This window comes from Kwoniella botswanensis, chromosome 1, assembly GCF_036426115.1.
Source record: "Kwoniella botswanensis chromosome 1, complete sequence".
Lineage (NCBI taxonomy): Eukaryota > Fungi > Basidiomycota > Tremellomycetes > Tremellales > Cryptococcaceae > Kwoniella > Kwoniella botswanensis.
This window is the reverse complement of record NC_088599.1, coordinates 7,565,001-7,578,623: the sequence shown is the minus strand read 5'-3', so window position 1 is coordinate 7,578,623 and position 13,623 is coordinate 7,565,001. Positions and strand designations below refer to the sequence as shown.

Genomic DNA, 13,623 nt, shown 5'->3' with positions numbered 1-13,623 from the left:
ATCAAAGGATGGGAGGTCCGATGCCCAGCCGTTATTCCCCCACTTTCAGGTTCTGAGATTCTTTCCTTAGTGCTCGGGTCCTTGCAATTTACTAGACCCTAAGCTAATGAGGTGATAACACGAACTATAACCTCATGTTTGACGAATCACCTGATGCTCCTCCATACAGTGCAATATGTCATCTGATAATGTCGATAACACTCTTATATCCTCTACGATCAATCATGGGCCAGCCGATGTGGCGATATCCAGTACAATTTTATTTGATAACAACGCTGATACCTCGCGAGATCAACAACGTTCTGACGAGGTAAGCACGATTCACCTGGTCTCCTATCAGCATGTTAGATTCATTAGATCCGACAGAGGAGAGCTAGCAAATACTGACAAGAAAACATAGAATGTCATCCCACCTGAGCTGATTCAACGTCTATCAGCGAGGTTGGAAACTGGACTCGACAGGAATGATAATCTCGATGATCCGTTTCTGACAAGTATCAAGAAGGATCATGTATATGTTATAGTGAGTCAATAGAGTTCTACTGTATAGAATACTGCAAAAACCTTGAAGTCAACTTAGCGTTATATATCCATCGATGTAGGCCAGGAAGTATACTCGTGATACCTCTATCGTACAGCCTGCACTAATGGAGATGATCAATCAGAAAACCCCCCAGGAGCAATTGGAGAGACTGAAGGTGCTCAAGGAAGAGAAAGGTGACGAGGAGTGTCTATGGGGTGAGCACAAATTATGTATGATACTGGTTATTGCAGTGTTGATGATTGATGCTGGATTGGTATATTGGGAATGGTAGTGAATATCCTAGGAATAGAAGAAAAGGTTATATGTGGAATGACAGACTTATGCGGGTGAGTACAACATCAACGATCCGATACTCTTACCATCTGGCCGCTATCCATCTTTGTTCACTGAGCTGTCAATACTGTATCAGTCTGCCAAAATCGACTATCATGGACCACCTTACTCTCTCTGAAAATCGACATCATCGATCCCATCTTGAAATCCACCCTTCGCACATGTACATCCAACTTCTCATACAGGATACACCCAAGTCTATGGCTGATGCTCCGATATATGATATGGTCAAGAACGTCTTCAAGGCTGATAAACACTCAATGTCCGACGAGAGATCTGGTGATGGGAACGGTGATGTGGATGTGGACAAGATGATTAGGAGAGGGTTTCTGAGTGTCTTTATCATCCCTTCTTGTGAGTTGGTACTGAATCGTGATTTTACCAATCCTGTATGTCCAACATGAACTCCGATACACATACACATATGTATCTGTTATAAAACACTGATGACTTGCCATGTGTGTTTCAGTGAACATCCTATTCACTATCACACATTCATATTATGATTGTCCGGCCTCACGAGTGGTCGTCCGGAGCATCTATGTAGATAAGGCCATACCAGGTGAGGTGGATATAGCTGCGAATGCACAGTTATTGGGGTTGAGTATGGTGCATCGGAGTAAGTGTCTCTGCGTATGTATGACGATCTGACAAAGGATCTCCTAAATCTGTGATCGTTCCAGCTATTGGATTCAGTTGGAGTGTGAGTCTGGTCAGAGCTTGTTATATATGACTCGTTCGCTGATCAGACCGAGGGATGTAAACAGATAGTGCGAAATGTTGATAAACAATTGAGAGATTGGGAAGATCAACTGAAGATCGATTTTTCGGTGAGATACATATTGTATCGACTCTTTTTGATCGTCCTGTTGTTTGCTGCTATCTACGGGGGCTGACATTCAAACGCATCTGATCAGTCTATAAATGCAGAAGAAGTACATCGCTTAGTCGTACATTTACAAGAATTCAAAAAACGATTGAAACCTCTATCCTAACTGAACGACAAGCTTTCACAGCATTATGCAGCTAGTAGAGCCGTTGTAGCAGAACAAGAAACGGACGGAAACCTGGTGAGGATGAATTGTAGGGCAGTTATTATGCTTGAGCAAGGTAAAGAAACGTTAGAGAGGGTTATGGAAGATACCGAGGATATGTTGGAGAAAGGTAAGAATTTGGAAAATTATTGTTTTGTGAGTCTTCTAATCCACATTGACACAAACGGTTAATTGTACTGTACATTCGTATATGCCCAAAATACGAGATTGAATTAAAAGAGTAGAATATGTTATCGACACGAGCGAATGATTCGATGGAGAGATTAGCGATTGTTACAATTGTTTTTCTTCGTGAGTAACTTACCAAATACAATGATACAGCAAATCTGGACTATGTACTTTGCTGAATGAGCCTCGAATAGCGTTGACCTTTATCGTAAGTTCACCTGAATCAGTACCACTGGATCAATTGGGACAAAGCTAACAATCTGTTGAAGGCTTCATATTTCTCGATGGTAAGATATCTTCCCTGGATGAACGTATAACACTAACAATTGGAGTGATCAATAGGGCTTCGAGCGATTTGCTGACCTCTCACGATCTCCTATATACTTTTGGGAAATCTCCATCCCACTTTCCTTTGCGTTCTTCTTGATATTCGCTTACTCGAGTTTGAAAAGGGGATTGACCCGACTTTCCCAGCTCGTAAGTAGGTTCAGGAGATGGTTGAAGAAGCAGACGAAATGGTGGAAATTGGATATTATCCTCTGGTGGAGGAGGAAGAGGGACAGGTGGAATAAGAACGATGGGGAGAGGAAGTTTAGACAGGAAGGCAACGGTCAACCATGATAAGTAAGGCCGTAACACTGGACAGTCGTGATCTTGATATTGTTGGTGGATGAGTTGGTACTTTAGAGGTCCAAGGTAAATTCTTGTGTAGCTATTCTATATCTTAATTAGTATCTCATGTTATCGAACATCGTCTTTGATGGATCTGCATCTTGATAATTCCTCTCTACGCTGGAGGTTCCTTGTGATCTTGTGATTGGCCTTCCAGCCCTAATTGGGTGCATCGAGCAGATAATTGTATACATGCTTACTCCGTACAATCTCAAGTCTATTATCCTAGTTAGCAAGCAACTTATCGTCCACGGCTTTAGTATCCAATCCTTCCGCTCCATCTCTCACTTCCAGTACCTACGTCCAGATACGGTTTATCAGCTCCATTCAGCTGATTAATCGCAGCTGTCTTACCTTGGCTACCTCTGCCACTTGCTGGAAGTAGTTCAGAGAACTAGCATGAAGAGTCATCAATTCCATAGGTGCTCCACTTGGTGCCCTAATCATCACATTGAAACGTCAGTATACGTGGACATATGAAAGGCTAAATTGATTCACCAATTGATTAATATTAAGGGATACGATATACGTCCATCTTTATGTTTCTACGTGACAGCACACACGAGTCAGTTGATCCTTGGTTATCCGTATTGACTTGAGCTTACCAATTCGTGAGATAGCAGTACATAACGAGGATGATTTTCCGGTAATTCTTCGTACAAGACAGCAGGAAGTCAGAGAACCATTCTTGGCATTTCTGTTTGAGTAACGTATGAACTCACCCTCAGCTATCTCTTCAATTGACTGATCCTCAAATTCCTCATCTACCGCCATTGATAGACTGGATTTAACGATTTTGACTAGACGTTGATCGCATTGTTCATCAGTACACAAGGACCCCTCTTCTACCCTTCACAAACAATGAACCTGCGTGATAATTTAGCATATTGTTACCCACCTGAGATGGCAGCTGTACCTTTCCTATTGGTGAACCTGAACTTCTTCAAGGCTGCAATCACATCCTGGGGTATATCGACTGTTCTGGTGGACTAGGGAGAGTGCAAGAACTTAGTTTGATGTGGGAATATAACAAGGCGTTGGTAGGAGCTCACCATCTTGGCAAGATTGTAGATCACTGAAACACCTGTGGTCCTTGGTTCTTCCACTGCTTAGGCCATATGAATCATCTTGCTTGGTCTGACTGCCGTCTGTTGTTGTTGTCGCTCGGTGACACTAACGCTGAGAACGTCATACCGCTGCTTAAATGGGTTACGTAGATATGAGGTAGATGATCCGCCGGATAAGTCTAAACCGGGTAACTGACAACTGTCTCAATCTCCATTCCCCCATGTCCCATGTTGTTGCTCCTCTTCTTCCTCTTCCTCACTTTATACACGTTCATCGACATATCAATCACATCACTATCTTCAAGCATCACTCAGATATCATACCATAGAACACAGACTATACGCTATAGACATATCCAACTTGACAGATCATCTCTCAGTCTGTTCAGCACGATGGCACTAGGCTGGCTGCTTAAACCCATAGCTCTAGCCTCCACCTTGGCATTATCGACCCTGGGTATATTGTCTAGGAAATACCAGCGAGCGAGATTTTACTACCATCTCACATTGTATGTATCAACGCTGGGAGCATTGAGTCTGTGGGGTGTGGTGGTCAGTATTTTAGCTACTGTAACTGGACAAGTGAGTCTTTGCCACCTGACGACTATCGCTCAGCTGTTGGGTATACCCAATCAAGCAAGTTGTGTACCTGTGCTTTGTGCTGATAACGTTCATGTAGCGGCTGAACATCAATTACCTGGTTGCCCGATCATTTTACCTCACTTGTTCACCTGCCGTGGGAATAACATTTGATGTAGAAGGGGAAGAACACTTGACGGGGCTGTTGACTGCTAGAGGAGGGAAGGAACAGAGTGCAGTCTTGGTAGGGAATCATCAGAGGTTCGTTATAAATGAGCTTTAGCTGCAGCACGATCACCATTGTCATATCAGCTAATCGTACCGGTGCACAGTTTCCTCGATATCCTTTACTTAGGAAGGATATTCCCTAAGAGAGCAGCTATAATGGCTAAACGTGAATTGAAATATACGCCTGGTTTAGGACAGTTTAGTAGGTTCATCTTCTGCTCCAACCCGGATATTCATTCAAGTAGCTGATGTATCCCTCCCTATCTTCGATTCTAGTGTCACTGTCCGGAGCGGTATTTGTAAATCGATCTAATCGAGTCGACGCTATGGCTGCTCTGCAAGCCGCCGGAGACGATATGAAGAAGAAGGGGGTGAGTGCTTCTGCATTTTGGGCTCTTTTGCTCTCAATCGTTCATACAAGAGGACTTGGTAAGCTGATAGGATGTACTCTCACAGGTATCGTTATGGGTCTTTCCCGAAGGTACAAGATCATCCTCAGCCGAACCCGCTTTACTCCCCTTCAAGAAAGGTGCCTTCCACTTGGCTGTACAAGCCCAAGTCCCCATCGTTCCTGTAGTGGTAGAGAATTACCATAGGTTGTTCGATGGGAGAACCAGGTTTGAAAATGGCAAATTGAAGATCAGGGGTAAGTCTTGTTTATAATTCGGCACATTGGTGTAGGCGGACATACTAATTGTTTTATTTCTGTGGTAAATAGTTCTGCCACCCATACCTACTGTTGGACTCACTGCGGATGACGTTACCAAGTTGTCGGAAGATACTAGAGAGAAGATGTTGGAGACTCTCCGGGAGATATCTGAACCTGGACCTTCATCTGTTGTCAAACATGTACCAACAGTAGTAGAGCAACCTGAATCTGAACCTGCTATACTGAAAGAGAAAGAGAAGGAGCATGTTGAAGATCAAGAGAAGGGTACGATACATCTCGATATCGAGAAATCTCCTAAGTCGGACTCAGAAGATGTTACGAGTAAGAGTGGAAATGAAAGTACGGAAGATGAAATGGATGATGATGCTGTTTTGCTTCGTAAACCCAAACCCAAATCTACCACAGATTCTTAGATCCCTTTTCTTTTTGATTGTTTTTTCTTTTTCCATGTGTCATATCTTGGTTGATGGTAGATTGTAGAAGGGGATGTACACCAGTGTGTATGTATGCATGTATGATTGAGGGTTTGTCATTGTCAGCCAGAACTAAGCGGTCATGAGCAGTGCCACGTGTCGAGGTGTTGGTGGTGATTGACGCATCATCCATTCGCGTACTCGTTAGATGGAACAACGACAACAGGTGAAATGGTATTGACCATCTTCAGTACTGACCTTCCCATATATCATCAGATCACCTCCATATACCTCTTCTTCATCTATCACAGTGCTGTCTCACCCCTTAGTATACCCCACTTAACTATCAGAATCAGAAGTAGAAGTAACCAGACAAGATGGCTATGGCTCCTCCCCGGAAGGGTATGTGTTGGATCTCTCTCGTTTGTCCAGGCAGTGTCGAAGAGAAGCTCATCAGACGTCTGTCACCTCCCTTGAATCATATCTCCCAATCCATCTATCTTCAATCATCTCCTTCTTTCATCCGCATCTTCGACATTCATGACTTCTCATCCAAATCACCTAACTCCTACGACTAATTTCAACCTCCCATTCATCCCATGAATTTACTGTATTTCATTTGAACGAGCAGGAGAGAACTACGAGCTTCGTCAACAGCTCAACTCGGAGTATAGGGATAAACGAGCAGATGCTATCAAGAGGGTGATTGCGAATCATACGATAGGTAAAGATTGTAGTGGACTGTTCCCGGATGTCGTGAAGAATATGGTAAGTTGGTATTTCATAGTGTTCTATCATCTCTGTATCTCGAAATCATGTACAACCATATAGATCACTTCATCGCATCGTATAATAACATCCTGCTCACGATGATGCTGTAATGATAATAGCAAACAGACGATTTGGAACAGAAGAAATTGGTTTATCTATATCTCATGAATTACGCTAAAACACAACCTGAGTTGGTGATTCTGGCTGTGAATACATTTGTCAAGGTGAGTCTAGCCAACCCAAGCTACCTTTATGCACCACCAGAACGATGAGCTGATTTATGTTGAATACGATAGGACACTGCAGATCCCAACCCTCTTGTTCGAGCATTAGCTATCCGAACCATGTCTATCCTCCGTGCCGAGAAGATCCTAGATTACCTGGCGTCACCACTATCGAGATGTCTGAAAGATGATAATCCCTATGTCCGAAAGACCGCTGCGCTGTGTGTCGCCAAAGTGTTCGATCTGAAACCTGAATTATGTGTGGAATATGGGTTTGTCGAGACGTTGAGGGATTTAATCGGAGATGGGAATCCTATGGTGAGTGAATCCATACTGAAGTGAGACATTGCAGTCAATGAGCAATAAAGCGTTGGATTGTAGATGGACTGACTCACTGCTCGATGTATTTTACAGGTCGTAGCCAATGCTGTAGCAGCCCTCGCAGACATATACGAAGCTTCCCTCAACCTCCCTGATACTCCCCCCACCTCACCAGGAAGATCATCACCTCCACCATCATCTAAACCCAACCCAGAACTATTCATCATCGATCCACCTACGTTGACTAAATTGCTGGTAGCGCTCAACGAATGTTCCGAATGGGGTAGAATAGCGATCTTGAATACTTTGGCGAGGTATAAGGCTTTGGATGAAAAGGAATCGGAACATATATGCGAGAGGGTGATGCCTCAATTCCAACATGTGAATGCGGCGGTGGTTCTCGGTGCTGTCAAGGTGAGTATAGTCAATTGAAAAAACTAATCTTCGTTTCATGCCGTGAAAGGGATCCTCTAATGCTGAACATTACCTTCCTGTGTTATAGGTAATAATGATACATATGAAAGCGGTGACTCGAGAAGATCTGATCAAATCACTCACTAGAAAGATGGCTCCTCCATTAGGTATGTACACGTCCTTCCACCTCAATTGTATTGCTTTGTCTTCTCTTCTCTGGGTATCTATGCTGATGTGTGTGAGTACGGCTCTACAGTAACACTCATATCCTCACCACCTGAAGTGCAATGGGTTGCCTTGCGAAATATCAACTTGTTACTTCAGAAAAGACCTGATATATTAGCTAATGAGATGAGGGTGTTTTTCTGTAAATACAATGATCCACCTTATGTCAAAGTTGAGAAATTGGATATAATGGTCAGATTGGCTAGTGAGAAGAATGTTGATACGCTTTTGGGCGAGTTAAAGGAGTCAGTTGCCGATCTTCAATCTTTATCGATATATTTAATGATAAGCTGACATCATCGTTCGCACTCTTAGGTACGCCTCGGAAGTCGATGTTGATTTTGTGAGGAAAGCGGTCAGAGCAGTTGGTCAAGTGGCTATCAAGATTGACGAAGCTGCTGAACGATGTGTGGGAGTTTTGATGGAGTTGATAGAGACTAGAGTGAGCTACGTGGTCCAGGAAGCGGTCATAGTCATCAAGGTGAGTTTACAATTTGTGTTTCGTATATGAGGTTTTGTCATCCCCTCATTATCTTCATTGCCACACATTTGATCGATGGTATTGACATATCGTTCCTCGCACCAGGATATATTCCGGAAATACCCACACTCGTACGAAGGTATAATTCCCACGTTATGCTCGAACCTCGAAGAACTCGACGAGCCAGAAGCCAAAGCTTCTTTGATTTGGATCATTGGTGAATATGCCGAGAAAATCGAGAATGCAGATGAGTTGCTGGGAACTTTCTTAGAATCCTTCAAGGAAGAAAGTTATCCTGTGAGTATATCCGTACCTTAGTTGACAGCTCAGTGTCTGTAACATGAGAAGAAGCTGACTTGTACCCATCTTATCCGAAGGTGCAACTGCAAACCCTCACTGCCATTGTCAAGTTGTTCTTGAAGAAACCGGATGAAAGTCAGACAATCGTGCAAAAGGTATTGCAAGCGGCTACGAAAGATTGTGATTCTGCGGATGTAAGGGACAGGGCCTATATCTATTGGAGGTTGCTCTCGTCAGATCCCGCTGCTGCTAAGGTGGGTGGTTTTACGCTGTTCCTCAACTCTCATGGAAATGGTGTGATGCTAATTTACTGTTCTGTGATTATCATAGTCCGTCGTACTTGCTGTCCGACCACCCATATCATTACCTCAGACCACAGTCGCACCAGCCATACTCGAAGAACTCCTCGCTGAGGTATCGAGCTTGGCGAGTGTCTACCATAAACCTGCTGCTACGTTCATCGGTAAAGGTAGATTGGGTGCTGAGGAAATGCAAAGACGAGCATTGGAGTGAGTTACGCGTCCGCCGCAGATGATCATCGATTTATGAGCATCATCGCTGATCCTATTCTGTCTTAGACCGGAGGAAGAGAACGCCCGAGAAAAGGCGTTACAAACCGTCGTAGCAGGTCAACAAGCAGAGAACCTGTTAGATTTCGATGCAGACGACGAGCCGCAACCATCTTCCGTTGGTGGTTCACAGTCATTATCAATGTTGGGTAACGGTAGTATATCATCAAGTACGATATCGAACGTTGCTAAATCGACCAACCCCTTGGACGAATTGATGGACTTGTTCTCTACTGCTTCGATGACCACTCCGGCTACTCAGCCGGTCGCTCCGAAATCCACCGTTAGTGGGATACAGGGATTACAAGATGATCGGCAAGATACGAATACTACGCATGATGCGTTTGCTGGATTGACTGGATTGGGTTCTCCTCCTCAAGGATTGGGTAATGGTAGTGGTGTTACTAGTCCGGTTCAATCACAGGGACAAGGGCAGCAGAGTGGTGGTGCTCAAGATGATCTGTTGGGACTGTTCTAGATGGGTGTTTGCACATACGTTACATGAGTACGAGTAGCAGTATGGGTAATTGGAGATATATATGGTGTATATAGCCCATGCTCTTTTGATATCTGATATGATAATGATGATGCTTATAGAATGATATGTGAGTAGCTGTGCCACAATTGCAAGTGATGCAGGTGATTTGGTGATGCAATGATCAACCCGCCGGTTAGCGTGTGTTTAAGGTTTAAAATGGAATCATGTATCCGGTTGATCATCCCACAATCCCACCTCTGGGTATACAGATATCCCATCTATCATCTACCATCGACATACTATCCCTCCCATCTCACATTGTTTCTATTCTGTTCATATCATCTCTCCTAGATATTACATTTGGGCTCATTGGAATCGAATCATACTCTTATCCCACTCCTTTCCTCATTCTTGGGTTCATAACGGTGACAAACGTCGGTCATTCAAACGCAGACGCAGACGCAAACATAACATCGCGTCATCCTCTGCACATCCAACATATACCTCTCATCCTATTGCCGCTTCATCTCAACTTCGGACTATCACTACATTGGAAAGCAACGAGAGATCACTATCGCTATTATCGCATCTCTACACAATAATACATACATCTTTATAATTGACAGATTGAAAACTCAGGTGAGTGACATGACATAGCTTTGCACTGTTCATCCGCAGTACCCAATGTACACTACTACCGGTGTATAGAGGAACTCGTATATCATGTATCACACCTTTGTTATGACCGAGCTGACTTTGTATCGATGTAAAATAGCCTAGACTAGATTAGACTTGCAGAGGAATCCTTTCATTTCCCTTTCATCCTCTTCTCTCTCCTCCGGTTGTATGGTCGGTGATTCAATACATACCATACCATGACATCTTCTGCGTCGGAACCACCACCGCCTTCGTCAATCACGACAACCGCAAATATGTTGGAAGTTGGTGAGGCCTCACAGAGTAAGAGTATAAGTAATAATGGTTCTGCGGATGGATCAGATAGAGGGAGATCACCCATTGTAAGTTGTTCCAACCCCCTCTATCTCACACATGCTTGCTCTTAGTATCGGTGCTTATTCGGTCTTGTACGGTTTGACATGATAGATGAACCCCGCAGCACACCTAGAACATCTCCGTTCGTCCTCTCGGACTCCCACTTCTGCAGAGATAGACGCAGTTATAGCTGCTGCTATGGCTAATGCCCCGCCTCCCATACCTGTACAACCTGAGTTTCCAGAAGGTGAGCCCAAACCCATTTATGAGCTTGTAGTGCTCTTGCTGACTGTGGACGTAATAGCGAGTATAAATAGATCTGTTACACCGCTCATGACGAATTTGTTACCTTCTGCTGTGGGTATAGATGGGAGAGTAAATTTGTTCGTGGGCAATGTAAGCTGCATATTCCGGTGACAGAAAATATGGGACTTTACCTGACTCGTACTTTTCTATTTCAGCTACCATATAGAGTACGCTGGCAGGATTTGAAAGATCTGTTTAGAAAAGCTGGGACAGTGCTACGTGCGGATGTGAGCTTGGGACCGGATAACAGGAGTAGGGGATATGGGACTGTCTTAATGGGAAGTAGGGAGGATGCTGCTCGAGCGATAGGTGAGTCGCTGCTTCCTCATCATGACCTTGATACACTGTTCAGACATTCTCTTGCACATGTACCAGATCGCTACAATGGCTACACTTGGCAAACACGTACACTGGAAGTACGACCTGATCGTCTACCACCCGAATACGAACCTCAGACTCATGCGCCTCATCCTTACCGCCCCGGAGTATTCCCATATCACTCGAGTGGACATCCCCCATTCCCCATGTCAGGTCATCTAACTCCTCAATCCAATTGGATACCAGGTCAAGGACGCCCACCTTTCCCGGGCCATACAGGGTCTCATGGATTGCTCGTACCGGGATTAGGACCTAGTCCTGTCGCTCCTCCAATGACATCAAGCGGATCTTCACCCATTCCATCTTCTCAATCGCCTTCATCTCTATACCCTTCTTTATCCCTTCCACTCAGCGTACAGAATACTGGTGGTCATTCTCATGGGCATGGTCATCATGGTGGACAACCTTATCCACCACTGGTAGCTTCCCCTCTTGCAGGATCGTTGTCAGCCGGTACTACCCCAAATTCACATACTTCACCTGATCACAATCCTACTATACCTTTACCGAGAAGTACCTCGCCAAACCCTAATCCTACATCAAGACCAACATCAAGTCACAGTAAAACCACTTCACCAGCTAAGGGAGATCGAGCACCACCACCAGGTACTCTAGGCCCATTGCCCCCTCCACCATTCGCAGCTATCAAACCGATCGTCTCCCCAACAACGTCCAATCCAGGACTTGCGCCGTCTGCTTCGTCCGTCGGCGCAGAAAGCTTGGGTTCAAGTCCGCCGGTGATACCCCGCGTGCCGATCGCTCCTATACCGCAACTTGAGGGTTTGGCACATCAGGGTCTGGGTCTGGGTCCACCGGAGACTTTGCATGATAGGGTGATCTTCGTTTCTAATGTGAGTAATTAACAGAACCCACTCAATGAGATCTAGGCTAAGTGGTTTTCCCTACCGAATATGTAGTTACCTTTGTCTATACAGTGGCAAGATTTGAAAGATTTACTTCGACCAGCAGGAACTATCATCAGAGCAGAGTGAGTTGAATCGTACTTGCGAACAGAATTTTGACGATGTTTCTGTGCTGACGAGACTATTCAGCGTTGCTACCGATGCCAACGGCCGACCTAGAGGATTCGGCACGGCTCTATTCGCCTCTCAAGGCGATGCAGCTAGAGCAGTGACGATGTTCAACGAGTGAGTTCAACAGCACATGCTGAATCTACAGAATTGCAGCTGATTCCGATGCATAGATTGGAAATTCAAGGTCAACGTATACGCGCTCATCTCGAACGAGACTCGATGGTCGGGCCTTCTCACCCTAATGGTTCATCCCCCGGTCGAGATGCTTCAGCTCTAGGATTTGCTCAAACTCAGACGCCTCCACAGTCGCATGAGCCTTCCAGTTCCGCGGCACCGCCGGTACGATCAAATGATGACTCAACTGAGACCTTGCCATCTATAGACACTTCTGCTGGACCTGCTGCGACGCCACAAAAGAGCGTGGAGAACTCCCCTGCAACGAAATTACCTTGGAGCTTGAACACATCATTACAGCATCAGACACCTGGTCGACCTGGACCAGGATCTGGTCCAAATCATCAAACTCCAGGCATACATCAACATACACCCAATTTCCGTCAACTTCATCATCCCGGACCAATCTCAATGCCACCTTTCCCGCCCATGCAGAACGATAATCCCTTATCACCTTTGCAAACCCGTGGTCTACCACCCATGACTCCCTCGATGCCAGGATTCGTATTCAACGCTCCTGTCTATCCTGAAACTCCACCTATCCATCATGGATTTGGTGGGATGTCGAACGGTAACTTTGGACCTTTCTCACCTGGTATACCTGTGACTTCACCTAACGCATTTGGTTATAATCCCTTTTCCGCACCTGGAGCACCGATCAGATTCCCCCAATCTCCTCATCCACATCAGTATCAGGGAAGTGCGGTGTTGGGTACACCCACGACTCAATCTTTCCCCATTCTCAATGGTAACCAACAATCACAAGGGAGTATATCACAGACTCTGAATCAGGATTATTTCCCACCGATAGGTATGGGTAATAACGTACCTGATACACCTACACCGAAATTAAGTGGGAGAGCATCTGTTGGGACGGTAAGTAATAGTAGTAATGGGAATCCATTGAATGCAAAAGAGAGATTAGCATCAACTGCATCTCAAGATGAAGCTTTAACAGAAGCTGCGAGTAATTTGGCTATAGATGGAAATAGAAAGAAAAGTCCAGATAGTCCAAGTGAAATGAGAAGGACTTTAAGTATTAACAGTAATAATAATACCCATTTAAAAGCTGGAGATAAGAATGATAACGGTGATATCAAAGGTAGGATAAGTCTTGATGGGAAAAGACCCACTTCGTTATTGGATCCTACGACGTGTCTGGGTAAGGGAGATATTAGAAGAGCGAGTTTTGATGATTCAACGAGATAACATCAGATTGTAATTAT

At 44.6% G+C, this 13,623-nt stretch overlaps 5 protein-coding genes across 5 annotated transcripts; 4 read left to right on the top strand and 1 right to left on the bottom strand.

Annotated features, from left to right (window-relative positions):
* Positions 1-175: 175 nt before the first annotated feature.
* On the top strand, positions 176-2,721 carry L199_002863 (uncharacterized protein; the record flags this gene model as incomplete). Its single annotated transcript, XM_064888602.1, has 14 exons — positions 176-310; positions 401-523; positions 603-738; positions 816-870; positions 954-1,231; positions 1,347-1,496; positions 1,561-1,580; positions 1,645-1,707; positions 1,795-1,827; positions 1,894-2,067; positions 2,157-2,223; positions 2,295-2,308; positions 2,370-2,387; positions 2,443-2,721. The coding sequence occupies 14 exons, from the start codon at positions 176-178 to the stop codon at positions 2,719-2,721; spliced, it is 1,545 nt and encodes a 514-aa protein (XP_064744674.1).
* A 276-nt stretch (positions 2,722-2,997) lies between these two features.
* On the bottom strand, positions 2,998-3,827 carry L199_002862 (uncharacterized protein; the record flags this gene model as incomplete). Its single annotated transcript, XM_064888601.1, has 7 exons — positions 2,998-3,069; positions 3,127-3,211; positions 3,271-3,317; positions 3,378-3,424; positions 3,495-3,572; positions 3,671-3,761; positions 3,825-3,827. The coding sequence occupies 7 exons, from the start codon at positions 3,825-3,827 to the stop codon at positions 2,998-3,000; spliced, it is 423 nt and encodes a 140-aa protein (XP_064744673.1).
* A 405-nt stretch (positions 3,828-4,232) lies between these two features.
* On the top strand, positions 4,233-5,729 carry L199_002861 (uncharacterized protein; the record flags this gene model as incomplete). Its single annotated transcript, XM_064888600.1, has 6 exons — positions 4,233-4,421; positions 4,519-4,679; positions 4,751-4,848; positions 4,923-5,017; positions 5,103-5,292; positions 5,365-5,729. 6 exons carry the CDS (start codon positions 4,233-4,235, stop codon positions 5,727-5,729), a joined length of 1,098 nt encoding a protein of 365 aa, XP_064744672.1.
* A 377-nt stretch (positions 5,730-6,106) lies between these two features.
* On the top strand, positions 6,107-9,512 carry L199_002860 (uncharacterized protein; the record flags this gene model as incomplete). Its single annotated transcript, XM_064888599.1, has 12 exons — positions 6,107-6,131; positions 6,361-6,497; positions 6,620-6,724; positions 6,797-7,042; positions 7,139-7,459; positions 7,548-7,626; positions 7,716-7,929; positions 8,000-8,165; positions 8,271-8,462; positions 8,543-8,719; positions 8,796-8,974; positions 9,044-9,512. 12 exons carry the CDS (start codon positions 6,107-6,109, stop codon positions 9,510-9,512), a joined length of 2,310 nt encoding a protein of 769 aa, XP_064744671.1.
* Positions 9,513-10,387: 875 nt separating this feature from the next.
* On the top strand, positions 10,388-13,606 carry L199_002859 (uncharacterized protein; the record flags this gene model as incomplete). Its single annotated transcript, XM_064888598.1, has 8 exons — positions 10,388-10,531; positions 10,617-10,752; positions 10,810-10,901; positions 10,967-11,120; positions 11,187-12,040; positions 12,107-12,177; positions 12,242-12,337; positions 12,394-13,606. The coding sequence occupies 8 exons, from the start codon at positions 10,388-10,390 to the stop codon at positions 13,604-13,606; spliced, it is 2,760 nt and encodes a 919-aa protein (XP_064744670.1).
* Positions 13,607-13,623: the final 17 nt, after the last annotated feature.